General features: G+C 43.4%; 1 protein-coding gene across 3 annotated transcripts in view; it reads left to right on the forward strand.

Annotated features, from left to right (window-relative positions):
* LOC118088449 (sterol O-acyltransferase 1) overlaps nucleotides 1–27655 on the forward strand; it is a 51331-nt gene that overhangs the window by 17467 nt on the left and 6209 nt on the right. For all 3 annotated transcript variants that reach the window (XR_015950942.1, XM_088673706.1, XM_060276623.2), the window contains exons 3-12: nucleotides 1766–1824; nucleotides 6535–6671; nucleotides 7802–7861; nucleotides 9134–9241; nucleotides 10993–11275; nucleotides 11780–11858; nucleotides 12375–12456; nucleotides 14518–14563; nucleotides 16010–16139; nucleotides 19894–19991. Coding sequence is in view for 2 of the 3 variants with exons in the window: in XM_088673706.1 (XP_088529832.1) it covers nucleotides 1766–1824; nucleotides 6535–6671; nucleotides 7802–7861; nucleotides 9134–9241; nucleotides 10993–11275; nucleotides 11780–11858; nucleotides 12375–12456; nucleotides 14518–14563; nucleotides 16010–16139; nucleotides 19894–19991 (1082 nt within the window). In the remaining variant the exon portion in view is untranslated. The remainder of the gene's footprint in view (nucleotides 1–1765; nucleotides 1825–6534; nucleotides 6672–7801; nucleotides 7862–9133; nucleotides 9242–10992; nucleotides 11276–11779; nucleotides 11859–12374; nucleotides 12457–14517; nucleotides 14564–16009; nucleotides 16140–19893; nucleotides 19992–27655) is intronic.

The raw sequence follows: 27655 nt of genomic DNA on the forward strand, positions 1-27655 counted from the left end.
AGCGGGACCCGGCAAAGGTCTGAGAGGGCGGCTCCGGGAAGCGAGGAAGGAGCAGGCAGCGGCCGACAGCAAGAACCTTCCGCGAGGGAAAACGGGACGACATGCCCAGGCAAGAGACAGGAGAGACAGGAGGAGGAAGAGGGCAGCGGCGGCAGCAGCTGCAAGCAGGGACCCAGACAAGGAGGCAGCCAGGAGCGCGAGAGGGAGCGCAGCCGGAGCCGGAGGGCGAGGAGGAGCCTCTGGCGTGGGGAAGCCGGAGGGCGGGCAGGCAGGCAGGCAGGCCGGGCGGCTGTGGCGGGGCAGAGGATCCGCCGGTGGGAGCTGGGAAGGAGGAGGAAGTGATGCGTGTTCCGGCCTGGCTCCTCCTTCCCTGGCGTGCGCTGTGCTTGCGCTGTGCTGCTCTCCCGCCGTTCTTCCGGCTCAGCTAGAGCCGAGACAAGGACACGGGGAAGGAGGAGGAAGAGGAGGCGGGGCCTCGGCACCCATGGCAGCCTCCTCCGGATGGGAGCCCACCCTTTGCCGGCTCGAGCTCCAAGCCGGCGGCGGGCTGCTGCCTTTGCTGGTTCCCGCTCAGTTGGGGCTCGGCAAAGCGCGCACTTTGCCAAGCCCCAACGGAGCGGGAGCCGGCAAAGGCAGCAGCGCGCGCTTTGCCAAGCTCCAAGCCGGCGGCGGGACGCAGCAAGAGCTGCAGCGCGCACAGCTTGGAGCCCCAACCCGGCAGGACCCAGCAGCGTGCCCTGCTGAAGCACCAACAAAGTGCACAGCAGCCAGTTCCGGGCGCCGAGCCACAGCAGAAAGAGGAGGTACCGTAATTTTTTTTTAAAAAAAGACACCCCCGAAAATAAGCCACAGGCTTATTTTCTTGAGTAAAAATGAATATAAGACATGACTTATAATATGAGAAACACGGTAGATTAACATGATGAACTGGAGCCGCCGAGACCATATAACACCGGTCCTGAAAGACCTACATTGGCTCCCAGTACGTTTCCAAGCACAATTCAAAGTATTGGTGCTGACCTTTAAAGCCCTAAATGGCCTTGGTTCAGTATACCTGAAGGAGCGTCTCTACCCCCATCGTTCTGCCTGGACACTGAGGTCCAGCACCGAAGGCCTTCTGGCGGTTCCCTCGTTGCGAGAAGCCAAGTTGCAGGGAACTAGGCAGAGGGCCTTCTCGGTAGTGGTGCCTGCCCTGTGGAACGCCCTCCCATCAGATGTCAAAGAGGAAAAACAACTACCAGACTTTTAGAAGACATCTGAAGGCAGCCCTTCTTAGGGAGGCTTTTAATGTTTAATAGATTACTGTATTTTATTTTTCTGTCGGAGAGTGCAGGGGGCAAGCGGTGCATGGATGGTTGAATCATACAGATGTCCGGGAGGTGGCCAGGCTAGAATCCTTCTCCCTAGCACCTCCTGTTTTTTTAGTATTTGGGTAGATAAGTTTAAATGGTCTGCCAAAATTAACTACGGTTTTAATGCACTCCAGGAACGGAAGCCTTGGAAATCGGAATACGGTAGGTTGTTTTTCCTTTTGGTCAGTAGCGGATTACTAATGCAGGTACATCTCAGCAGGGGAATAAGTGAAAGTTTTGAGGGCCAGTGACTTTTGTGGACTTATTTTCAGCACTGATTTTAAAATACTTTAAATTTCCAGTTTGCATACAATTCCTGTTTTGCCTTTCATACTTGTGGAAAACATATACCCAGTATTTATTGTCTTTATCGTTTACAGTACAGTAACGATTTGTTTTTTTCTCTCTCTTAGGTCGTGTTGACGTTGACCATTTGGTCACTCGAAAGATGCAACTTTTGGTGGAGGCTGAGGTAAACCTATCTGAATTGTAGTTAATATGAGTTGACAAGGAGGAATCCCTAGATGGCAAAAAACCCACCTCCCATCTGCAACAGATCTATGCATAATATTGGCTTGTTACGGTAGCAATCCTAGATCCTGTAATTGGAGTCACTGAGTCTTGGACTGCTGAAAGATTTCCTAGGTCTTCTGACATTTTATTTTATTTGAACCATTACAGTCCTTTGTAGCTTTATTATCCCCCAACCCTTCAAAGGTTCATGCTGTGTTCACTGCCCCCAACCCTTCAAAGGTTCATGCCTTAGAAACCTTCAGCTGCTGTTGTAGGGCACAGGAGGTGGCTAGTCTGTTAGCAAGTGGGATACTTAAGGAATTCATTCTTTGTGATTTCCACTACAGTATAAATAACCTGATTTGGTTAGATCCCCGGAGGCACGCTTCATTGTCTCAAGAGACAGATGGATGCCAACAATAACAACCTGATCTGCACCTTCTGGCCTGATTGAAACTTAAACTATTCACCCACTTTCACATTTCTCAAATATGCCAGCTCTTCGCTAAGAAAGCATATCAAAATGCATTTAGAAATCTTGAGAGAGAAATGTGTGTTTAAATGCATTAAAGGAAAAGCAGGACAAAACAGAATCGTGAGTGCATGAGAAAGCAGATACGTTCTCAAATATTTGCTGTTGCACAGTATGTGAAAAATAAAAGTCTTTTAAGAAGAAGAAAGTTTCACAGACTGGCTATCTATCACTAGCCAAAGCATTGCTGCTCATATTTAGTACAGCTAGAGCCACAAGAGCTGCATATCAGTGTTTTGGTAAGCTGGGACTGGAATAAAAAAAATTCCTTCCAGCAGCACCTTAGAGACCAACTAAGTTTGTCATTGGCATGAGGTTTTGTGTGCATGCACACTTCTTCGGATACACTGAAACAGAAGTCACTAGATGCTTATATATAACCGGTAGTGAGAGGGTGGGGCGGAGTATTACTCAGAAGGGTGGTGGAAAAGGGTGATTGACTGCCTGATAGCTGTTGATGACTGTTAACGACTGCAATTGGTCTTACAGGAAAAAGCAAGGGGTGAGATGGCTAAAGATAGCTTTATCATGTATCTACCGTGTTCCCCCTATTTTAAGACGTAGTCATAAAATAAGCCGTAGCAGGCTTTTTAAGCATTTGTAAAATATAAGACAGCCCCTGAAAATAAGTCATACCTCCGTGCTGCGCGGAGTGAGACCATGAGCGCCCGCCCAGCCAGCCAGCGGGACCCAGCACGCCGGCCGCAGGAGGAGGAGGACATCTGCCGGGTTAGCGCCCGGAACTGGCTACTGCCACGTGGAAGAAGAGTGCCAAGTCAGCAGCAGCAATGCCAGCCGTGGCAGGAGGCAGGAGGTGCCCGGAAACGGCGGCTGCTGCAGCCCTGACAAAGCACGCAGCAGTGCTGCTCGCCCCGAGGCAGCGGGACCCAGCAGCAGCGTTGCCCTCGTCCTCCTGCTGCTGTTGCTGCTGCTGTTACTGCCGGGCCAGGCGGAGGCGAGGCCGCTGCTCGCCCCTGGGGGCCGTGGAGGAGGCTGGGCGGGGACAGCCGGAGCCCAGCCGGGCAGCAGCAGCAGGAGGAGGACAAGGACGGCGCTACTGCTGGGTCCCGCTGCCTCGGGACGAGCGGCGCTGCTGCACGCTTTGTTGGGGCTGCAGCAGCCGCTGGTTCCGGGTGTCTGCCTCCTCCTCCCGAAAAGGAATGCTCTGCTTCCCCACCACCACCACCCGCAATGCCGGGGCTTTCAATCACACCCCAAGGGACTGGCTCCAAAGGTCCATAAGCCATAGGGTAATTTTCTTGTGTAAAATAAATATAAGACAGTGTCTTAAAATATGGGAAACACAGGTATATACCGGTATATATATAAAATAAATGTAGAACATGCATTTTGTCAATGCCCACCTTTCTCCGAAGCCGCTTGCCCGATTGCCATCAAATTTGGCCACAAAGTCAGACGGCACACCTAAGGCAGGTATATACCTGATTTTGTGTCAAAATAAATAGCAACCTCCAGTGGACATCAAAGGAATAGGCGGAATAGGAGCATATTCCCACGTGATCCAGGCAGTCTGCCGAGATCCAGACCGACTAACGAAATTTAGGACCAATGGACAACCCCAGCCCCGAGATCCACACACCACACCGAGATCCACCCTGCCCCGCCATCCACCGCACCAAAATCAAACCCACCCTGCAATCCAAGCAAACCCACCCTGATCAATCCCACCCCACGATCCAGCCAGCCCTGGAGATCCAACCCCCCCCCCCCGGCATCCACCACACTGAAATCAAGCCCAAGCAAACCAACCCTGATCAAACCTACCCTGCGATCCAGCCAGGCCCAGAGATCCAACCCCCCCCCGGCATCCGCCACACCGAAATCAAACCCACCCCATGATCCAGCCAGCCCCAGAGACCCAACCCCACCCCGCCATCCAAGCAAACCAACCCCGATCAAATCCAACCCCGACCCATACCTAATTGGTTGATACAGAGTGAGGGGAGACACAGGGATACCCCTATCTAAACATAACACACACAAAACGGGGACTCTTGACAGCCAGGAGAGTCTGAAGAGGGACTCTGACCCTCCATTTAACAAACTAAGCCACAGCAATGCATGGCAGGGCCAGCTGTAATGAGATAAGAATCCAATCCCTTTATTCAGACCAGGTCTCTCCATGGTTTTAAGCTTGGTAATAAGTTGCAGTTCAGCAACTTCTCTTTCCAGTCTATTTCTGAAATTCTTTTGTAATAAGACAGCTAGCTACTTTGAGCTACTTTTTTACCTTCCACCAGACATTCAATGACTTTCACCCCACCATCAACCTAAAAATGAACCAATCTATGCAAGAAATACATTTTTTGGACACTACTATAAAAATACAGGATGGCCGTATAGAACCACCTTATAATATAAACCAACTGACCGACAAACAAATCTACATGCTTCTAGCTACCATCCCAAAGATACCAAACAATCCATTGTATCTAGCCAGGCCCTACGTTACAACCGCATCTGTTCCAACTCTACAGACAAAGACTCTCATCTAAGAGATCTACAGCAAACCTTTTTAGAACTAAAATATCCACCTGATGAAGTTAAACAACAGATCAACAGAGCCAGACTGATACGCAGAGAGAACTTGCTGCAATTCAAACCCAAATAAGACAGACCCAAATAAAATTGCCACATCAAAGCAATCATAGTGCTAAACTTCTAAAAATGAAATCCTAAGTGAAATGTGTTTCCCTGTTTAATTTCTTTAGACATTCTTCCCTACATTGGGTAGAGTTGTGAGAGACCTTTTTATTGGGTTCTGCTAGCCAGGGTTCTACCTTTGAAGCAACTTCATTAAACTGTTAGCTGTTCATTAAACTGTTAGCTGTTTAAAGAATCTTTGTGTGTATGGTGGGGAGTTAGCCAGAACTGAGCATTTTGTGGGTGATCATGGTCAGGGCCGTCTCAAGCAGGTCGGGCGCTCTGGCGCTGAGGCGCGGAGATCGCTCCGGCACCCCCGCCCTTGCAGCATGCAGCACGGCTTCGACTCGCAGCGTCCCCCCCTGCCGGCCCAGCGCCCTGGCACCCCGCGCCACCGGGACTACACCTAGAGCCGGGCCTGATCATGGTGCCTTCTTACATCCTATTCTTGGACTTGTCGGCTTTCCTTAAATTTAATAGACTAAAAGAGTGTGTTTTGCATGTGGTTGGTATTTGACTAGTATAACAAAAACAAAACAAAAAGCCCCTGCAGAACAAGTCAGTTTTCTGGTCAGATTTCTGTCAGATATGTGGAGTGAGTTTATTTGTAAGCAAGATGGGAGGCAGCTAGGCAAAGGATGGAAAGAAAAGGAAGCTCCAGAACTTATAGATTGGCAAAATAAACTTCAGGAATTTGCCAAAATGGCACAGTTAACAAACAGCTTGAGAGGAAAGGTTAAAGAAGAATTTGTTTAAAAGTGGGATAGGTACAAGAAATATGTTAGAAAATACACTGAGAACAAAATTTCTATGATAGCGTTTGAGTAAAAAGGGAAGAAAATTGTTTGGATTTGCAGAAATTGGGTTACTTAAAGCAATAGGAGTGTGAAACGATATGTAAAAACAGAGACAGCATGGATTGAATATACATTCTATGACAAAAGAGCAAAAAGTATGCTGATGGAGATAACAGGAAGTCCAAAGACAAAATATTATTATTATTTATTTATTTTTCATATTTGTATATAATTTTTTTGTTTTTTGTTTTTTGCTTTTGGTTTATTTTCTTTCCTTCCTTTCCCTTTTTTGTTGGGAAAGGAAGACTCGAGATATTGTATGAAAAATGTAATAAACAAATGTATATGTATGTATATGTGAATAAGCATGAAGAGGGGAAAAATGTACAGATTTGGTGAAGGAAAATAAATATTATTAAAAAAAAGGAATGGGGAACCAGATGTTGCTAGACCAGGAAGTCCCATCAGCGCTGACCATTGGCCTCTCTGGCCATTACTTTGACTGGGGTCCAAGAATATATAGTCAGTTGTCAGGAAATGAGACACGTTCGTTGTTAGCATGGTGTTAGGAAGTCAGCCTTGCATTACATTTTAGCAGGCAAATTACAGGCAATACTTAGGAATCATACTTAAGGTGTTCTCTTTTCTCTTCCTTCCTTCCTCCAAATTTTATCAGCAAATGAAACCAGCTTTCATGCAGCGGATCGACAGCCACTTTACAGAATTCGTAAATGGCTTGATTGCGAAGTCCGTTCAGCTGGAGTCTTCGCCCCCTGCCTTCTCAGCCGAGAAAGACGGTGGCTTCAAAAGCAAGTATGTTGGCTCTTAGCTGAGTCTGAAGCAGAGTTGAAATGTTGATTCTGTTACAGCAATGGTGTGTGGGGGGGGCACATCTTTGAAGTTGTTAAAATGTTACAAATATTATGCCTGAATATATCATTTTGACTTGACAGCTCAGGGAAGATACCGAGCTTTATAGATTTGTAGAAAATCCATACTTTAACCGACTTTGCTACCTCATCTAATGCCATTTTAATCCTTAAAGAAAGGTGAATTTGGGCTCCACCTCCCTCCATGAACCAAGAAGCAAGAAGTCACGTAGGCAGCAGGAACACGGCATCCCGCCATAATCCCCCAAGTGTGAGAGCATATACAGGGCACCCCACCCAGGGAGTGACCAAGGGGGCAACAATAGACACCCACAGGGGCAGTTTAGCAAGTCAGGTGTTCTGAAAGCCCATCTCCAGACAAGTCCTAAAGGCAAGGATATGTAAAGAGTTTTAAATGGTTACTTAGAATCATAGAGTTGGAAGAAACCACAAGGGCCATCCAGTCCAACCCACTGCCAAGCAGGAAACACCATCAAAGCATTCCTGACATATGGCTGTCAAGCCTCTGCTTAAAGACCTCCAAAGAAGGAGACTCCACCACACTCCTTGGCAGCCAATTCCACTGTCGAACAGCTGTTACTGTCAGGAAGTTCTTCCTAATGTTTAGGTGGAATCTTCTTTCTTCTAGCTTGAATCCATTGCTTCGTGTCTGCTTCTCTTAAGAGGTGATGGAAAAGGTGTCTGATAAAGTGACCTAATGTTGAACTTTTGTAACCCTTGTATACCCCTCCCCATTTGTGACATGTAGTGATGTAGTGATGGTGTATTAGTGATGCTACTCGAAGTGTATTCTGGGGGAAAGAGGGAAGTTTTAAAAGAGGATGTCACCCATGCTCAGGGTTCTTATTCCTGTGGGGATCTGTTTCGCAACAATAAAGATCATGGTCTACAGACTGCTGTTTTGCTCTAAATTACTTGGCTGGAACTTCCTTCTTTTACTGACCGCATGGACCCGTGGGGGACTCGCACCCCGACAAGCTGGGCTGTTGAGTAGTGTCTCACCCCAGAATTTTTCCTTAACAATTTGTTGCTGAATATTTGTTCTTTTCACAGAGGATCAAGAGCATCTCTAGAACACGGAAAAGTTTTTGTTGCTAGAAAGTCTGCCTTGGAGTGAGTATGTTTCACTGGTGCCCTTGCTAAAATTCCCTTGATCCACTGGGTGGCTTATCTGCACATCTCGCGTCTCCCTCCCAGTAGATCCCATTCATTTTTATACTGTGTAGATTGAAAGTAGGTATTCCTAACCTTTATAAATGTTCTAGCCATTTGACTATTGCACATCCCAAAATCTAACTTGGATGTGGCTGTATTCTGTATTCACAGAGGCTGTTCTGTTCTGTAGAAACTGGTCTACAGAATAGAATGTCTATTGCCCAATGGCAATCCAGACTCCCCATGGGTGGTCTGGTTCTCCAATAATGTTTGTTCCTAACTTCATTTATATACAGCCCAGGAGAACCCATAACGTAATAGTACCTTGGCCCAGTAGGTTCAGACTTGGATATGATACAGTCCTGTGTTCTCCAGGGCTCCTTTGGAGGCAGGGTGGGATATCAATTTAATAATAAATGAATAATAAGCACTCTAAGCTTCTGAGACCCAAATATTCACATAGCATGGAGTGGGGATTACAAAAGGCTTCAGTCGGTGGAAAATGGCAGAATGTCTGTGTGAAACGATCTTCTGACCTGGTCTGGCATCCTAATTTGACCCACAAGTCCACCTTCCCCAAACAGAGTCCTTCTGTGGGCAGGTAAAGATGTAGTTCCCTGCTGAAAGCAGGTTTGCTGCACCAGAAGTCAGTGTAGGCAGTGCCTACAAAGTCTTGTGCCTTTGCTGACATGGTTTGATTTCAATCCACGCAGGCACAGGAAACTGGGTTTGCAGGCACAGTTGACCATTGCTGCTTTTAATGCCTTGTCCCAGTTTTGATTTCATATTGTACGGGCAAAGAAAAGGACTTGCTCTGATGTCATGGTTTTGGCAGATGATTCGCAGTTGAATGCTTTCCTCCCCACCTGTCAGAATGGCTCATGGGGGGAGGGGGACCTAAACTCTCAGCGTCCTGGTTGGAAACAGTTTGAGAATCTCTTTCTCCACACTACCCCCTCTAAAAAGTGGTGAAGGTCTTATATTTGTTGACAGGCGAATTTTGTAGAAAATATGTAATTTTGTAGAGAAATTACACTCCGAAAAAGAGTGATCCCATGTTACATTTGAAGGAGGAAAAGCAAATGGCCTAGGGAAGCCACAGCCATATCCTCCTGTGGAAATCTTCTGATCATATTCCTGCTGCTTTTGATTCCTAAGTTTAACCACTGGACGTCCTGCATTTTAGCCCCACCCCCTGAAATGTTCTAATGTACTTCTTATTTTCCTCAGTGAACTATTTGAAGTGGAAGACATCCGGACCATACATCACATGTTCATTGCTTTCTTCATCTTGATCATTCTCAGCACCCTCATAGTAAACTTTATTGATGAAGGAAGGTAGGGAAATATTTAAGGGATGAGCTGGCGGTTTGTTTGTTTTTGTTTTGTTTTAGTGTTGGACTTGAGACATTTCATACCTGAACCAATGAAAATGTATTGCTTTGCTTTTAGTTGAACTAGAAAACTCGTAGCAAGTATTGTATCAAAGTGCTTGTACTGGGGGAAAGACATAGACCAAGTGAGGGAACGTGTCTACAAGAATGAAAAGCTCAAAATTGTAGAAGTATAATTTGAAATGCCCCAAAATCTTTCAAGAGTAGAGTCCCAAAGCTGTCTGTGTGTTGCATATATGCACACGTGCCTGACTTTAGAGTTCACTTTAATCCTAGATTCTGTTTTTATTGGTGCTTTTTTATTGTTCTGGAATTCTGTGTGTGCATGTTCATATTTTACTCAATTTTGGGTTTTCTTTGTTGGTTTAAATTCTACCATAACAAGGCAGCAAACGACAGTAATAACATAATTCTGTGGATGAGAAGCTAAAGGGTAGAAGAGGATGTATTTGTGCTTTAATAAAACTGGCATCGCTTTATCTGAACCATCAAGAGTCTGTGCATGGAAGGAACCTGTGTCCGTGAGCACCCTAGAGAATGAGAACATGCCCCCACCCATGGTTTGCTCATGCTTGTGTTTGTGGCTCTTCTGCACTTGAAGCTGCAGTGCTATGCATGCTTTTCAGCAATCTCACTGGAACCAAGTGGGGCTTACTTCTGAGTGAGAACACTTAGGATTTGGCTTTTAGGCACGTATCCACTGCAGTGCTAAGGAATAATCCCATCAGCACAAGGATTGCCCCTTCTCCTCCCCTGCATGCCCCCTAAATCTGTTCTGGGTTTTCCCCCAACCATCTAGAGCAGATTTGGGGAGAATGTGAGGCACAGGCAGGGAGATCGGGCAGAGAGAGTCCTGTTGCACAAGCAGGAATCCTTGCGCTAATGGGCTGCTTATTTAGCCTTGCATTGAGTACAACCCCCAGTGTTTTATTTGAAGAAACCATCAGGCATTCAGATTGGTCAAAATCAAGCAGCACTTAAAATCAAAGTTCTGCATGCAATTCTTGGAAGGTGTGGAGCCCTGCCAGTACTGACTGAAAGGCTGCAGGCTATGCCACAATAAATACAAGTTTCCCCACATGCGTGTGCTTATCCAAGGGGTCCTGGATCTCTGTAGGGGTTGTATCTGTCTGTATCTGTGTGTTTGCTTTCTTATTTTACAATGTTCTGTGCAATATAAATCCATAGGGTGTACAGTATACTTAAGTTCAGTATTCATTTCATAAGATTTATACACTGCCTGATTCTAAAAGGAACCTCAAAGATAAAAGATATGAAATGAAATCATGAAAAATATCACAACCATACTCTAAAACAGTGCTCCCCAACCTTTTTATCGCCACGGACCAGTCAACGTTTGATCATTTTACTGCGGCCCGCTGAGGGGAGGACGTTGATTGTTTATATTTTATTTAGATTGTTTTGATTTAATAATTTTAATTTAATTGTAATTAAATGTTCCTTGAGCGGCCCAGTACCAAATGATCCACGGACCGGTACCGGTCCGTGGCCCGGGGGTTGAGGACCACTGCTCTAAAACATACAAAACTTAGAATACTAAAACAGATTAAAATTACAGAACCTCAACTTTCATTATAGAATTCCTTAACTGTTACTGATTTCAGCTGATGGAATATATATTTTAATCCAAGTATATGATTTTAACTTTCTGTGTTGTTTGAATCTCTTTTGAAGGTCGGTGCTGGAGTTTGATCTCCTGGTCTACACTTTTGGCAAAGGTTCTGTCGTTGCTTCCACTTGGCTTTACATGTTCCTGTTCACCCTGACTGTGCCCTATGGGCTGTTCCTGCTGTGGGCCCAGGGCTACCATGGTTCCTCCCACAAGACAATCCGCTCCACTTTCTTTGGGGGTCTCTTCATGATCTTCCAGATATTTGGGCTTGGAGTGGGACCAGCTTACATAGCCATTGTCTACAATTTACCACCAGCCTCTGCTTTCATAGTGATACTTGAGCAGGTGAGTTTCATCTGGAGAGCTAGTTTCTTGTGGATGTAGCTAAAGGTCATTTCACAAAGTTTAAATTAGCAAAATGCTGCTTCTTAACAGAATGTAATTCCTTCGCTAACCTGTAATTTTGTGTGCATATTCCACTTTTGCTTCTGTCTGACTTGTGGTAATATTAACAGTGACAAGTTTTCTTTTTTTCCAAGAGATTGGGCCTTAGAGTGTTAGAAATGGTCAGATGCAAAAAGAAACTCACCATAATTCTTAAGGTTCTGGAAGTACGGTGATCGAGAGAGTAATGCCAGTACAACTGGAAGCATTCTTGGAGGATACTGATTATCTCGACCTCTTGCATTCTGAGTGCTGATCTGGTTTGAGACTGAATCTGCTTTGGTCTCTCCATCAAAAGAGAGGCAGAGGAGTTTTTGATGCTATTAACCATGGTATCCTTCTGGACTATCTCTCCCTTAATTGTAAGGTGTCAAATACGTTTTATCTGTTATTCCACTCCTTTAGGTGCGTCTGCTGATGAAAATCTACTCTTTTATCAGGGAGAATACTCCTCGAATACTTTCCTTTATGCCACAGAAAACAAGTGAGTGACTGTTTTCTACAATAATCGTACAGCTGTGAGAATTAAGGCTCCCTCCCCTCTTCCTGTTCTGAGGGTTGGCTTCTGTGATATGGAGACAATTCAAATATCTGTTCTAGTTTCGAAGAATGTCTGTATGGGCCTCCCCATGTTTTGCAAGATTACCAATGCTATGCAATTTGTCAGTCTCCTAATGCTTATTGGAATGGGAGTACACTTCTTGCAAAGGATATAAGAGAATTCTAGGTTTAGTGGAACAGGGGAAAGTGCTCTGACAATAGAGGGTTTATTGGGGGGGGGCGTTAAACATGGGGTAAGGAATTTGTCTTGCTCAATGTAAAAAAAATGTCGGATAAGAATGGCATATAAGCCATCTCAAAATGTATTACTGTATTGCTAAACTCAAGCATTAATAAACAGTTTGAGACCCGTAGAAAAAAGGATGGAACCCTATGGGGTTTATTTTTTTAGTGTGGCATTATCTGGTACTAAACGACTCTCTCTGTTCTGCTTTTTCAGACACCATCCAGGTTCCTAAAGTTTCCCAGTACCTGTATTTCCTCTTTGCTCCCACCCTTATTTACAGAGACGAATATCCCCGGTAATGTCAATGTAGTTGCTCCGTTGTGACTTGGCAATTCTTATAGCCATTGTGATTGCAAGGTTGGACTGGATGCATGCTTCATGACAGAGGGCATAATACACGGGTTGGGAACCTCAGGCCCAGGGGGCAGGTGCGATCCTCTGCAGTGGCATAGCATGGTGGGGCCACAGGCACGGTTGCCCTGGGTGCAAAATTGTTATGGATGCAAAAGTTCAACACCCGGGGCAGCCTCTTCTGTCACTGGGATCCATTGAAAACAGCTTCTCCATTCAAACCAGGAGTGACCTCTCCAGACCACAGAACGACTCTTCTATGTCTCCTGGGTGATGCAAACAGTATTAGGCAGTTGAATGTGCATGCATACACTTGTCTGTTTCCCTCCCTCCACCAAACCTCTCCTCGTGGCCCTGGGCAACCCACACTACTCCACTGGCCTCTGAGCCTCTTTATCTATTGCTCCACTCACTTTTGCCTCTGGCCTCATCCACTGCTGGGTCTCTAACTTAACCCATGGTCATGAATTTCAGTGGGTCGTCTCTGTGTAAAGGTTAGGTTTGTTTAGTTGTGACGTGGGGTTTGTGATTTCAGCTCTCTTGACATAATATGCTGGAGACAGTTCTCTAGTAACACTTCTTTATTAAAGTAAACAAGACTGACTCTGAGGGAAGGAAGGCTACATTTATAGGGACAGGGAACTAGCTAGAAAGGGATACATTTTGGAGGGAACAATATCAGGCAATCACAGTGCTGCCTTTTGGAGGAAACCAATAAGACAGAGGATCCAAATACAGCAGCTTAAATGAACCAATAGTAGCTGTACCCTCTGGAACCAAAAGGCACTTTATCCTAATGCAAATACAGACAATAATAATACAGATATAAAGTCCTTTGACTCAATACACAACAGTTTCTCTGAATTCTCCCGGAGCAGGCCTAGTAGGATCCAAAATGCATTGGCTCAATGCATATCTCTTTTGAGCACACCAGAGTTTTTTGCTTCTGGTTCCAATAACAGGTGCTCTTCATAGGTTTTGATGGGGTTTTTTATATATATATAGGGTTCTAGAGCAGTGTTTCTCAACCTTTTTTGGGCCAAGGCACACTTGTTCCATGAACAAAATCACGAGGCAAGTTTCAGGTTGAGCTCATCCAGCCAGCTTCTTTAAGTTTGTCTAAAACCACCCTCCCGTGGTGGTGGCTGTTGAGAGCTGTGCTCGCCCTGCGTCGTGACCCGGCCGGCTTCCTTTCCGGCGGGTCAGTGTTGACTATTGGCGGCCGCCAGGCACGTGACAATGCAAATCGCCCTTCTCGTCGTCGCACGTCGCGGCACACCAGCCAGCGTCTCGCGGCACACTACCGTGTTTCTCATAAGACATGTCTTATATTTATTTTTTCCTCAAAAAAACACACTATGGCTTATTTTCAAGGGATGTCTTATTTTTTTCCTCCTCCTCCTGCCGCGGCCGGCATTGCTGCTGCGCCTATCACTATGTCTTATTTTCGGGGTATGGCTTATATTCCTTGAATGCTTAAAAATCCTGCTATGGCTTATTTTATGGGTATGTCTTAAAATATGAGAAACAGGGTAGTGTGCCGCGGAACAGCGGTTGAGAAACGCTGTTCTAGAGTTCCTTTGTAGAAGTTATAGAGGGTTATCTTTCTATTTTTCATTTTCTCCAATTTATATATCCTATTGCCTTCAACTACTCCTTTCCTTCTTTATGCAAAATAACAAACTGATTTAAAAAAAAATAGTGCAGCTGCACATTTAGTAAAACATGCAGTTTGACCAAAGTTATATCTAGCAAACAGACTTTCTTACGATAAGTATTTGCTGTTCTGGAAGAGAAATTGGTTTGTGTTTACTGCAGACTACATCAGCTCTGCTTTTATTTTTTTATTGCACCTTATTAGTTGCCTTTATCATGGAAAGTAACTCAAAGTGACTTGCTGTCTAGCAGTTGTTTGTAAAATTATCACAAATTAGGTTTCAGCTGATGCCAAGCAAGCTCTTGTCTTGACTTAGGTGTAATGACTGTGACTTCCTTTACTTTTCAGAACTCCTACAATAAGATGGAGCTATGTAGCTACCATGTTTGCACAGGTTAGATATTTCTCTTCCTTTTGGGATTCCTGTGTTTCTGAAGCCTTGACAACTGCTAAGAGTTCCTGGTTCATAAAAATATATACTAGCCTACTGGACTGCACAAGCCTGCATTAGTTATTTTTATTTTGGCATGAGAAAACAGAGACAAAGCTTTCTGAAGCTTCCATGCCTGGTCACATGGATACAATAGTACTAAATGACAAGCCTTCCTAAACTGACTTTTAACCAATGTCTGTGTGCTAATCCTCTGATCATCAATAAACGTTTTCCAAAGTTTAGGAAATTGTGAACAGTGCAGCATCTGTATATTGTATTTTAATTTTGCTGAGTGGAGCAGATCAGCTGATTTCAAGGATGGTTGAAGGCTAGCTGTGCAGTGTCACAGATCCTAAAAGTTCAAAGGACAATCTGGAATAAAAAGATATAAATTATTTATTTATTTATTTATTTATTTATACATACCCCGGCCATCTGGCTGGATTTCCTCAGACGGCTTCCAACAGAATATTAAAATACAATAATCTATTAAACATTAAAAACTTCCCTAAACATTCTGTTAATCAGCTCTCTACTTGTGGGACCTGCTCCTTGCAGGACAATGAAACCACTACCACGGCTGCTGCTGCTGCTGTCGGTAAAGCAGGTGTTCCAACTGGGCCCCTCCACATATCAGGGCCGGCTCGTCGTAGACCCCCGGTGGCGCAGGGCACCATGGCGCTGGCCCGCCAGGAGGGCGCCGCGAGCTGCGCCCACCCACCCGCTGGCCGGCCAGTCCGCCGGTCCGCTGCGCGCGGCGCCCACCTGCCCACCGCGCTGGGAAACGGGGCGGGAGGGCGCCGGAGAGATCGCGCTGTGCCTGCCCGCCCGCCGCGCAGCAGCGCCGCGCCCACCTGCCCACCGCGCCGGGAAACGGGGCGGAAGGGCGCCAGAGAGATCCGGCGTACCATGGCGACAGGGGCGCTTAAGACGGCGCTGCCACATATACACAGGCTTCCAATGTGTGCTGACTCTGTTGCTTGTAAGTGCACCTACCCTCCCAACTGCTGGCATGGTGAGTCTGAACATGGTGGAGCCCACATGGAATGCCGTTTATCTTAAAGAAGCACGGTCTATCGTAGTGGCACTGAATCCTTTGGTTAGCTGTTGCCTACGGCTGCATACACACCAGACATTTAAACCACATGGCTTCCTGCCCCCCTTCAATAATATTGGGAACTGCAGTTTATTAAGGGTGTTGGGAATTAGAACTCGGGGGGGGGGGAGTCCACGTCCCAGGATTCTTTGGGGAATGCCATGTGCTTTAGAATCATAGAATCATAGAGTTGGAAGAGACTCTATACTGTATTATGTTTACTCAGCTTAGATCTGTGCAGCTTTCTCTCTTATGGCTTCCTCCTGTGCTACTTTTATAATCAAGGGCTTTTTTTTTTTACTCCTGTCTAGGTCCTTGGGTCACTCTTCTATACTTCTTATTTATGTGACAAACACCTTTTACCTGCATTTCGGAACTATAGTCGAGAGCACTTTAATGTACGAGAGCTTGTCCTTTGCATCTTCAACACCATACTTCCAAGTGAGTGCTTCTGCTTGTCATACTGGGCCCCTTTTGATTCTGGAATTTATCTAAGCAACAAATAAAAAACAACTGGCAACAACTGGTAAAGTATGGCCTGTGGGATGATCTTAACTGTGGATCTCCAGGGTTTCCAGACAAGGAAGATTTCCTGGCTCTACCTTTTGCATGCACTCACTACCAGTGAGCTACTGCTCTTCTCTCTGAACAGCTTTTGCAGTATGTAATAATATCAGTACAAGTAGACTGGAGCAGGTGCAATCCTGCTTCATCCATCTCTGCTTTTTGGTCTTGTGTTGGAGATGCAAGCAGTCGTTAGTTTCTGGACTCAGTTCAAAGTGCTGGTTTTGACTTACAAATCCTCATGCGGCTCAGGACCCCAACACCACAAGGGCTTCCTCTCTCCTTGTCACTGCGTAAATATCTTAGGGAGGAGTGGAGGGTGGAACATGCAAACAGACCCTTTCAGTGGTGGCTCCCTGCTTGTATAATGCGGTCCACAGGGAAGCGTGTCTGGCTCCATCATTAAAAAAATTCCTTCAGTAGCACCTTAAAGACCAACTAAGTTTATATTTTGGTATGAGCTTTCGTGTGCATGCACACTTCTTCAGATACCTGAAGTTGGTCTTTAAGGTGCTACTGAAGGAATTTTTTTATTTTGCTTCGACTCAGACCGACACGGCTACCTACCTGTAACTGGCTCCATCATTGTCTGTTTTAGGTGCCAGTCAAAAAACAGACAATGGTTCCTAATGGGAGGGTAATCAGTTACAGTCATACCTCGGTTTAAGTATGCCTCGGTTTGAGTATTTTCAGTTTAAGTACTCCGCGGACCTGTCTGGAACGGATTAATCCACTTTCCATTACTTTCAGTGGGAAAGTTCGCTTCAGGTTACGTATGCTTCAGGTTAAGTACGGATTTCTGGAACCAATTACACTCATACCCTGGGTTAAGTACGCTTCAGATTGAGTACTCCGCGGCCCGTCTCGAACAGATTGATCCACTTTCCATTACTTTCATTGGGAAAGTTTGCTTCAGGTTAAGTACGCTTCAGTTTAAGTACTCCATGGACCTGTCTGGAACGGATTAATCCACTTCCCATTACTTTCATTGGGAAAGTTCACTTCAGGTTAAGTGTGCTTCAGGTTAAGTACAGACTTCTGGAACCAATTATGTTTGTAAACCGAAGTACCACTGTATTTACATGGTCATTGTCAAAGGAGGGGGCCAAATCACTCCCCAGGTTCGTCCAAGGTAGGGCATTAAATATGAAACGCAACCAAGGATTCCAGCAAGACAATACCCTTTTATTAACTATACTGCAGTCAAGGAAAATCCCATAAAATGGTGGGATCACAGGTTTCAAGACACTTTTATATTCTTTCACATACAGCTTACATCATGCTAAATATACGAGTTATATGTTGTCCATTATGCATTAGCCATGACATGACATCCTCATGCTCTGGTCAAGACCCCCTTACAGGTCATCACTAATACAACAAACTAGCCTCAGATCAGAACAGCCAAGTCAAACAATAAACAGTCAAACAAGTCAAAACAAGTCAAACAATAAACAAACAAACACAATAGTTAATCTTTAACTAAAACAGCAGATTCTTTCTCCTTGTTCTAGTCTATATAGTCTGATATTGGTAAAGGACTTTATGCACCTTCTATTCTTATATGTACAGTGGTACCTCTGGTTGTGGATGGGATCCATTTTGGAGGTCCGGACGGATCCCAAGGTTTTCGCAACCCGGAGGACCTTTTCTGTGCATGTACGCATACGCATCCCGAAGTTTACATAACCAGAGGGTTACGTAAACGGAGGTACGACTGTATAAAGGTTCAAGCTAACTAATACTTTAGCAAATATGACTAAAGAAACAAAAATACATATTTTTTACATTGAATTATCTAAAACATTATCAATCTTTTACACTTTTATTAAATTTCTGAACATTTTACACAAACCATTCCAATACATTTTTTAAAAGAGATTTCTTTTCTGTTCTTGACTTCTCAATCCGTTTTCTGTGATGTTTTCCTTATGCTGCAGCCTATTGTCACTCATTTATCACAATACAATTGTCTCTAATTTTTTCTGTTGCTCTTAGCTGAAAACCTAGTTGTGGATTCTTCATCCTGTAATGTTTCTTTAAAAAATCCAAAAAGGTCTTCTATTCAAAAAAGTACTCAGCATTAGATTCTCTTATTATAGCTGTTAGCTTTGCTAATTCAACATAGGTTCATTACATTATTATCCATTCCTCTTTAGTAAGGACTTTTTCATCTTTCCATTTCTGTGTATAAAGAATTCTAGCTGCTGTACTTACATACATAAACAATTTAACCATCCTTTTTTGAATTTCTAACCATATAATCTCTAGCAAAAAGGCTCCAGTGTTTGTTTTTGGTAAACTCCCTTTCCCCCCTATTTTTATATCTCCCCCCCCCCATTTTTATATATCTAAAGGTTCAAGCTAACTAATACTTTACCCAATATGACTAAAGCAACGGAAATACATATTTTTTACATTGAATTATCTAAAACAGGGGTCCCCAGGCTTACCCGCCTTCGGGCCGGTGCCCGCCGCGCCGATCGTGCGGCGGGCCGGAGGGCGGGAGAGTGCGCGCGCAGTGGGCCGGAGGGTGGGGGAGTGCGCGCCAGTGCGCATGTGCACACCCATTTACTGGCGCGGTGGCGCGCTTCCAGGCCGGAAAAATTGTCGAAAATTGTTTGTGCGCGTGCGTATGGCCTCCCCCAACCCGGAAGTGCACCTCCCCCAACCCGGAAGTGCACCGGAAATGACCTCTTCTGGGTCGGGAGAGGCCCATACGCATGCGCAGAAACTATTTTCGGCTATTTTTTCCGATCTGGAAGTGCGCCGCCGTGCAGCGCGCCGAAAGAGCGGGCGGCGGCAGCGGGCGGCGGGGGGCGCCGCGGGCCGGATTGGGAGGCCAATTGGGCCGCATCCGGCCCTGGGGCCGTAGTCTGGGACCCCTGATCTAAAACATTAAAAACATTAACAATCTTTTAAATAATATTTTGTTAAATTTCTGAACATTTTACACATAACATTCCAATACATTTTTTAAAAGAGATTCATTTTCTGTTCTTGACTTCTCAACCCATTTTCTGTGATGTTTTCCTCCCCACCCCTTTGCTGCAGCCTATTGTCACTCATCTGGTAAACTCCCTTTTTTATTTTTTTAAATTCCTCATTGAGTCCCCCCTCCCCTCCAGAGAGATGGGAGAGCCTGCTTGCTCAGTTCGTGGCCTGAAAACACAAGTGCAACATTATACGTCTTCTATTTACAGCATATTTATAAAGGTTCAAGCTAATTAATACTTGAGCAAATATGACAAAGCAACTAATGTACATATTTATACATTTACACATTAACAATATTTAATGATCTTTATTGCTAGGTCCATTTCTTATCCTTGCTAGCTTATTTGCTGCCATTTGCCCCTCACAGAGCTTTTGCAGTACAGTATCCGTGGCATCAGATCAACAACCCTTTGCCCAACACTGCATTAGCAAATGGTCAAGAGCAAACATCCTCAGATATTGTCCTAAGCAAGGTCAATCAGTACTTTCATTACTTCTATTTCAAGGGTTTGCTATTCTAGAGCGTTTATGGAAACTTGGGGAGCAATACAGAGGGGGGAGGGCAAGCCATTTCCCCCTCCACATGAATGAAATAAATTAGCCTGAAATACATGTTTTCTTCTTTGCTCCCCAGGTACATTGATGACAATATTCTTATATTTTTTGCTCTTTCACTGCTGGCTGAATGCTTTTGCTGAGATGCTGCGCTTTGCTGACAGAATGTTCTACAAGGTAATTGATGTGCAAGACTCATGGTCTCTCTCTCTCTCTCTCTCTCTCTCTCTCTCTCTCTCTCTCCCCCCACACACACACATTCCTTTCCCTCTGTTGAAAAAGGGAGCCTGTGCCTTTTATTCTGTTGACATTCCTGATTCACAAGCATTTATTGCTATGTGTTGTGTTACTGGGCTTTTCGGATAGTATTTTAACCTTGCTGTGACTTTTAAACAAATGTACGTAAAAAGTTTTGAGTATGGCGTCATGGAAAAAAAGTATGTCCGTTTTATAAATTACAGTATTTCGCAGAACTCGCCTGCAGCCTTCTTTTGGTGTTGGCATATAGTGGCGCCTTTAAACGTCCACAATAAAGTGTTGCTGTATTCCTTTTGGCACCTGCTAAAAACATTTTGCCTATCCAGACAATGTAGAAATTGAAGTGTGTCTTAATATGTTTTTAGCTTATCTGCTGATTTTTTCTGATGTTTTAAACTTTTATTGGCAATTTTGATGCCTTATGTGAAATAAGCAAAAATCTGCTCTTATTCCATTATTGGGTTCTCCATCGGTCGGAGAATGTAACAGAGGCCAACCAGAGAATTTTGAGAAGCAAAGCCTTTATTTTTGCTGTTGCAACAGGGTCCTTCCCCTCACACAAGAGATCAAGGAAGGAACCCAGAACAAAAGAGAACCTCCACTTTTATCAGTTTTCCCATCACCAAGAAACACCCCCTAAATACATCATTCCCTGGTGGCGCTGTGGTTAAACCACTGAGCCTAGGGCTTGCTGACCAGAAGGTTGGCGGTTCGAATCCCTGTGACGGGGTGAGCTCCCATTGCTTGCTCCCAGCTGCTGCCAACCTAGCAGTTCGAAAGCACGTCAAAATGCAAGTAGATAAATAGGAACCACTACAGCGGGAAGGTAAATGGTGTTTCCATGTGCTGCTCTGGTTTGCCAGAAGCGGCTTTGTCATGCTGGCCACATGACCTGGAAGCTATACGCTGGCTCCCTCGACCAATAATACGAGATGAGCGCGCAACCCCAGAGTCGGTCACGACTGGACCTACTGGTCAGGGGTCCCTTTACCTTTACCTTACATCACAGCTACGTAATCAATACCTCACAAAAAGGGAGGGTTCAAGGTAGAAATCTGAGCACCTTTGACACCTCTCCTAGTCCTCTCACCCCTCCCAGGTGTGAATTCCTAAACACAAAGAGAAATTAACAGTTTCCTAAAAGTTGTTCACTATCTTTTGTTCGGAGGAGTCTTCCATTGTGAAAGAGATGGCTAGCAGTCTGGCATCATTGATGGGGAAATGTCCAGTTGGCAGAGCCTCTGGCTTACAGGATTATGGCTCCCAAGTTGGTAGTCATGTGGAAATGTGTGTGTGATTCTGGTCAGAGAGAGTCAAAATGGTGTCAGTCAGGCCTGTCTTCCTGTGCTGCTTTAGAAATGTGCCTGTACATTCATGTACATGTTTATGAACAATTATATATATTTATATATATATAAAACCTTAAAATTTACAACAATATCCTCCCTTTGAGGCTTAATTTTTGGTACAAAAATTATTGCCTCACATTCATTATTAACCCTGTTTTATTGGAAATGGACGTCTTTGTGTAAATCTCAAAGCCTTGCATGTCAGGTCCCTTTAGGCTATTTGGAAGTGTAGGAATGCACATACCTGGACATAGGATATGACATAAAATAACACATGTTGCATTTTGTTACTAAAATTACTTATAGCATTCTAGCATGTTGAAAGAAACATTTTCTCAATAGTGGTCTATGCTTTACATTTATCAGGAAGGTTCAGCAATGATTGAAAAATGCATTCTGCTTTGTTTCTGCCTTTTTGTGTGTTCTCAGGTGCCAAAGTTAGTTTTCTGGTCCCACACCTCCAACATACGCACAGCAACAACTCCTGGCGAAATCCCCTTAGGGCTTTTCTTTTGACCATGTTGCCTTGTCCCTGACATAAGGTTTGGACACGCCGTGAGAGAAATGTCTTTGCCTTTGCCTTCAATGGGATTGCATTATTATTTATTGGCGTTGGTCTTGCACTCTAGGAAAGTTGCTCAGTTGTTCTGAGGGGACCAGAGAAAGTTCATTGCACCTGGGATACATGGCCAATCCAAACTGAGGCCAATTAAAATTTAGATAGCGCCATGGTTTTCAACTTTTCAAACCAATCCGTAAAAACCATTCTAAGAAGGGCACTTGTCCAAATAGGTCAATTTTAACTCGATAAGGAATCATTCCTGTTAAATCAAAGCATGCATACCATAATGTATCAAATGTTTTCATGGATCCTGAAGTGAAGCTTCTCCTTGGTAAAATGGATTTAAAACAATCTAAAAATGTGTAAGAAGGCTGGCATACTACAAAGTGCTAGGTGAGATAAGGGAATGTAGTCATAAATTGATCTTAATCTAAATATTGGACTACGCAATAACCTGATCTATTAGAAAACATGAGAATCCTCCATTGGGTGTGTAAGGAATAAGATACTATACAATAACATACTTATACATTAAACATAAAAAAACAATTACACACAAAATTCCCCCCTTTGTGGAAGTGACATTTACATGTACACAAAAATAGTTCAATGTTTCTGCATAAGATCACACAACACAAAACATTTATATATCAGTTGCATATCTTGAAGTCAAACCTTGTTGCTTTTCCTTATTCTTCCAATCCTAAATCAAAGTCTTGAGATTAGAGAGATAGCATGTCCTTGCAATTCAACTTTCCCCCCTTTGTCAGCCCTCCACCCCCTACATAATAACACATAATACACAAAACCTACAAATTATTAATTCCACCCCAGTTGGATGTCTCTGAGGAAATCGTGTGATTTTGAGAAAATGTCCTTACAATTCAACTCCCCGCCCTGTCAGTCCATATCCTTTTGGAATGAGATTGTTGTGGCCACTTTGAAAACTCTGGTGTCTGTAGTTGCAGGTAATAAATAGTTTTGTGGTCATGAGGATTTGGGTTCAATGTTTTTCATCATTGGGTCTATAGTAAAATCTGTAGAAGGAGTATCCTGTAAGGGGCAGGGTTTGGGGGTACTTAAGGACACAGTTAGAAGGAGGAAGGGGCAAAGGCCAAAGAGAAGAGAAAAAGAAAAATATTTCCTGGAGTCTTCTTGGGAAGCTGCAATCAATAAAATCTTAGAATCATAGAATCATAGAGTTGGAAGAGACCACAAGGGCCATCCAGTCCAAACCCCTGCAAAGCAGGAAACACCATCAAAGCATTCTTGACATATGCCTGTCAAGCCTCTGCTTAAAGACCTCCAAAGAAGGAGACTCCACCACACTCCTTGGTAGCAAATTTCATTGCCGAACAGCTCTTATTGTCCGGAAGTTCTTCCTAATGTTTAGGTGGAATCTTCTTTCTTGAAGTTTGAATCCATTGCTCCGTGTCTGCTTCTCTGGAGCAGCAGAAAACAATCTTTCTCCCTCCTCTATATGACATCCTTTCATATATTTGAACATGGCTATCATATCACCCCTTAACCTTCTCTTCTCCATGCTAAACATACCCAGCTCCCTAAGCCGTTCCTCATAAGGCATCGTTTCCAGGCCTTTGACCATTTTGGTTGCCCTCTTCTGGACACATTCCAGCTTGTCAGTATCCTTCTTGAACTGTGGTGCCCAGAACTGGACACAGTACTCCAGGTGAGGTCTGACCAGAGCAGAATACAGTGGTACTATTACTTCCCTTGATCTAGATGCTATACTCCTATTGCTGCAGCCCAGAATTGCATTGGCTTTTTTAGCTGCTGCATCACACTGCTGACTCATGTAAAGATGGTGGTCTACCAAGACTCCTAGATCCTTTTCACATGTACTGCTCTCAAGCCAGGTGTCACCCACCCTGTTTTTGTGCCTTTCATTTTTTTTGCCCAAGTGTAGTACCTTACATTTCTCCTTGTTAAAATTCATCTTGTTTGCTTTGGCCCAGTTGTCTAATCTGTTAAGGTCATTTTGAAGTGTGATTCTGTCCTCTGGGGTATTAGCCACCCCTCCCAATTTGGTGTCACCTGCAAACTTGCTCAGGATGCCCTCAAGCCCATCATCCAAGTCATTGATAAAGATGTTGAATAAGACTGGGCCCAAGACAGAACCCTGTGGCACCCCACTAGTCACTACTCTCCAGGATGAGGAGGAGCCATTGATGAGCACCCTTTGGGTTCAGTCAGTAAGCCAGTTACAAATCCACTGAATGGTAGCATTGTCTAGCCCACATTTTACCAGCTTCTTTACAAGAATATCATGGGGCACCTTGTCAAAGGCCTTGCTGAAATCAAGATAGGCTACATCCACAGCGTTCCCTTCATCTACCAGGCTTGTAATTCTGTCAAAAAATGAGATCAGATTAGTCTGACATGACTTATTTTTCAGAAACCCATTCTGACTTTTAGTGATTACAGAGTTTCTTCCTAGGTGCTCACAGACTGATTGCTTAATGATCTGCTCTAGAATCTTTCCTGGTATTGATGTCAGGCTTACTGGGCGGTAATTGTTTGGGTCCTCTCTTTCCCCCTTTTTGAAAATAGGGACAACATTTGCCCTCCTCCAGTCTGCTGGAACTTCGCCTGTTCTCCAGGAATTTTCAAAGATTATTGCCAGTGGTTCTGAAATCACCTCTGCCAGTTCTTTTAATACTCTTGGATGTAGTTCATCTGGCCCTGGAGACTTGAATACATCTAAACTAGCCAAGTATTCTTGTACTACCTCCTTACTTGTTCTGGGCTGTGTTTCCCCTGCTGAATCATCTGCTCCATATTCTTCAGGTCGGGCATTGTTTTTCTTTTTTGGAGAAGACTGAGGCAAAGAAGGCATTGAGGAGTTCTGCCCTTTCTCTATCCCCTGTTTGCATTTCACCATCTTCTCCTCTAAGTGACCCCACTGTTTCCTTGTTCTTCCTTAATTTTAAGTATTTTATTCATCACATTTCTATATAATTACTACTGTCATTATCTGCAAAGTTTGTTTGGGTTTTTCTTTTCTTTCAAAAGGGTAACAATTTAAAAGGGAACAAACCAAAAACAAAAAAATTAGATCCACCTTTAAGCAATGTTCTATCTGATAAGAGAGAACTTTATGGAGAGGGGGAAAAACACTTACAGGTGGTACCTGAACAAATAAACATTAGCAATAAGTTTTGGAGATGCAATAAATGAAGGTCCTTATTCCACATGAGATGGACTGATGGACATGCCCCAAAATATAACAAAACAAAACACTGACCTATGAGGAACCAACAAAATAAATAAATGCTAAAACACACAATTTCTAATAATAAGCATCTCAAATGAAAATAAAGAGATTAGGAATCTAAAGTTGCGCAAGTATCTCAAAGTAGCCACAATGACAATTAATAAGAAATACTCAGGCAAGACTACCTGACTAAAAATACATAATGGAAAAAATACATAATGGAAAAACTGATTAAATAAATGAATGCAGATTATTTGTAACCTAAAGAGAAGCGTCAAAGCCAAAGAAAAATAATAATAGAGGGATTCGATATAGCAGGGATTCAAACTTGTTTTGCAGACTGTAAGGAAAGAAAGACTAAAAGGAATCACTGTTTGTATCTCCTCACTTCTCTCTCCCTCTTTTTTTTTCTGTGGGAGAAAAGAAAGGATAAACACTTGTTAATGGGGTTTAGTCTTCTTAAAGGTCCTCTGAAAATCTGTCAGGAATGTTCTTCCTGGGAAAGCTGCAACAGAGGTAATGCTTGGGGTGAAATGCAAATGGGAGATAAGGGAAAGTACATCCTGGGAAAGAACAATAGAGCCTTAGTTTGCATAGCCTGTCAACTGGGTGGATCTGACCATCAGGGTAGTATGAAGAGAAGACAGCCATTTTCTATGATTTCCAAGTGTGGAGGGGGCTTGTTTAGGAAGTGTTGCCCCCCCCCCATTGGGAGATAGATTTTGCATTAAGCTTCTGAAAGAATTTCTCCGCACCCTGAATCTCAGTATCCTGCTGGAAGGGGGAAATTATTTCATGTGAAAATCTTGTCAGGAAATGTTGTTCCTAAAATGTATAGGTATACAGTGGGAGAGCTGTGAAAAGAGTTTTGCATGTTGAATTGGAATTGGCAGCTTCTAAACAGTTGATGGTTCTCAATGGTTCTTTAGTTATTTATTTATTTATTTATTTTTACATATGGAAATTTGAAGTTTCATGTGCAAAGCATAACCTTGAACCTCTTAATTAATTTATAAACTACTCAAGAGACAGACTTATAGTAGGAGTACTCTGCTATTTATACCTGTGGAAAGAATCTGGCATGTTAGATTTTGGAACTTGGTTGTTTTCCCTCTGTGGTTCAAAGCTTTAGATTAAGAAATTTGAATAATATTTCATGAGCAGATTATAACATTTTCACCCCTTAGTTAAAACCTCCATTTTCTCCTCTATTTTCCTCTTCAAGCTGACATAGCCTCTGTGCATGTACAGAGTTTGTGATTCAGAAATCCATTGTACCACTTGAAAGTGTTGCAGCTGTTGGCTAAATTACCATTTGAATAGAGGAAGGGAAGGGTGAATACGGTAGGTTAGATTTTAAACAGAAACCCAGCAATTTACACTTCCAAACCAGCAACAAAAAGTGGTCAAATTAAATTCTTTTTTTGTCAGTTTAAATCCATTTCTTTAGCTTTTGTGTCCTGAGATATTTCTGACACCTCCTATTTCCTGTTCCTTGCTGCTTAGGAAGCAGACTTATAAATCTTAAACTTTAAATATATAAAACTTCAACATCCAGGCAACCCAATATTTCCACTAGAAAGCTGCAATAAAAGTTTGGTCAAATTAAACTCCTTTAATTTGGTCAAATTAAAGTCATGACACTAATTAGCCATGTTTATTGTACCAAATAAACATCTCATACCCCAGGCAAAGGAAACCTAGATTTCCCCCTTTATCTACAGGGTTTGGGGTACAGACTTGTATTCAAAAATATTTCACAAATGTGGATTATTATTATTAGTGTGCTTTCCCTCTGGTCATTAGCGGAAAACCATCCACTCTCTTATGTATGAGAGTCAGAGAGTCAGAATTCATAAATTTCAAATAATTTTCTTAGTAATTTCAGCCATGGGCAGACTAAATTCCCTGCCCCCCTCATGTATGGGAAAATGGCTACAGGGTCACAATTCATGAGATATATTTTGCCCTTTACTTACAGGGGGAAATGGTCATAGGTGCTTAAACTTTAAACCTTAATAGACAAAATGATAAAAACTTAGATAATCACTGCTTAAAAAACAACAACACTCTGTTCCAACTCTGTAAACCAATAATCTTTCCTTGCCAGAAAGCAGTGCTGGGCTGAATTTCAACCCATCACCACATCAGACACATTGCCTTCCACATAGGTATAAAATGGGAGTTGGAAGGGACGCTGAGGTCATCTAGTCCAGCCCTCTAAGATACAAGATTCAGAAGATTTGTACTACTGGAGAGACACACTTAAATGAAAATACCAACCTTATACAGAACCCTGTAGCAGATGAGAGATTTTCCTTAGACTAAAGTGCATTGAACAGACAGTTTGTTTCTAGGATTAGATAGAGAGAGAAAACAAAGACAAAAGAGTGAACAATTTCCTGACCTTGCCTCTTAAGGTTAAGCTTAGTATAAA

This window comes from Zootoca vivipara, chromosome 7, assembly GCF_965207765.1.
Source record: "Zootoca vivipara chromosome 7, rZooViv2.hap1.1, whole genome shotgun sequence".
NCBI classification, from domain to species: domain Eukaryota; kingdom Metazoa; phylum Chordata; class Lepidosauria; order Squamata; family Lacertidae; genus Zootoca; species Zootoca vivipara.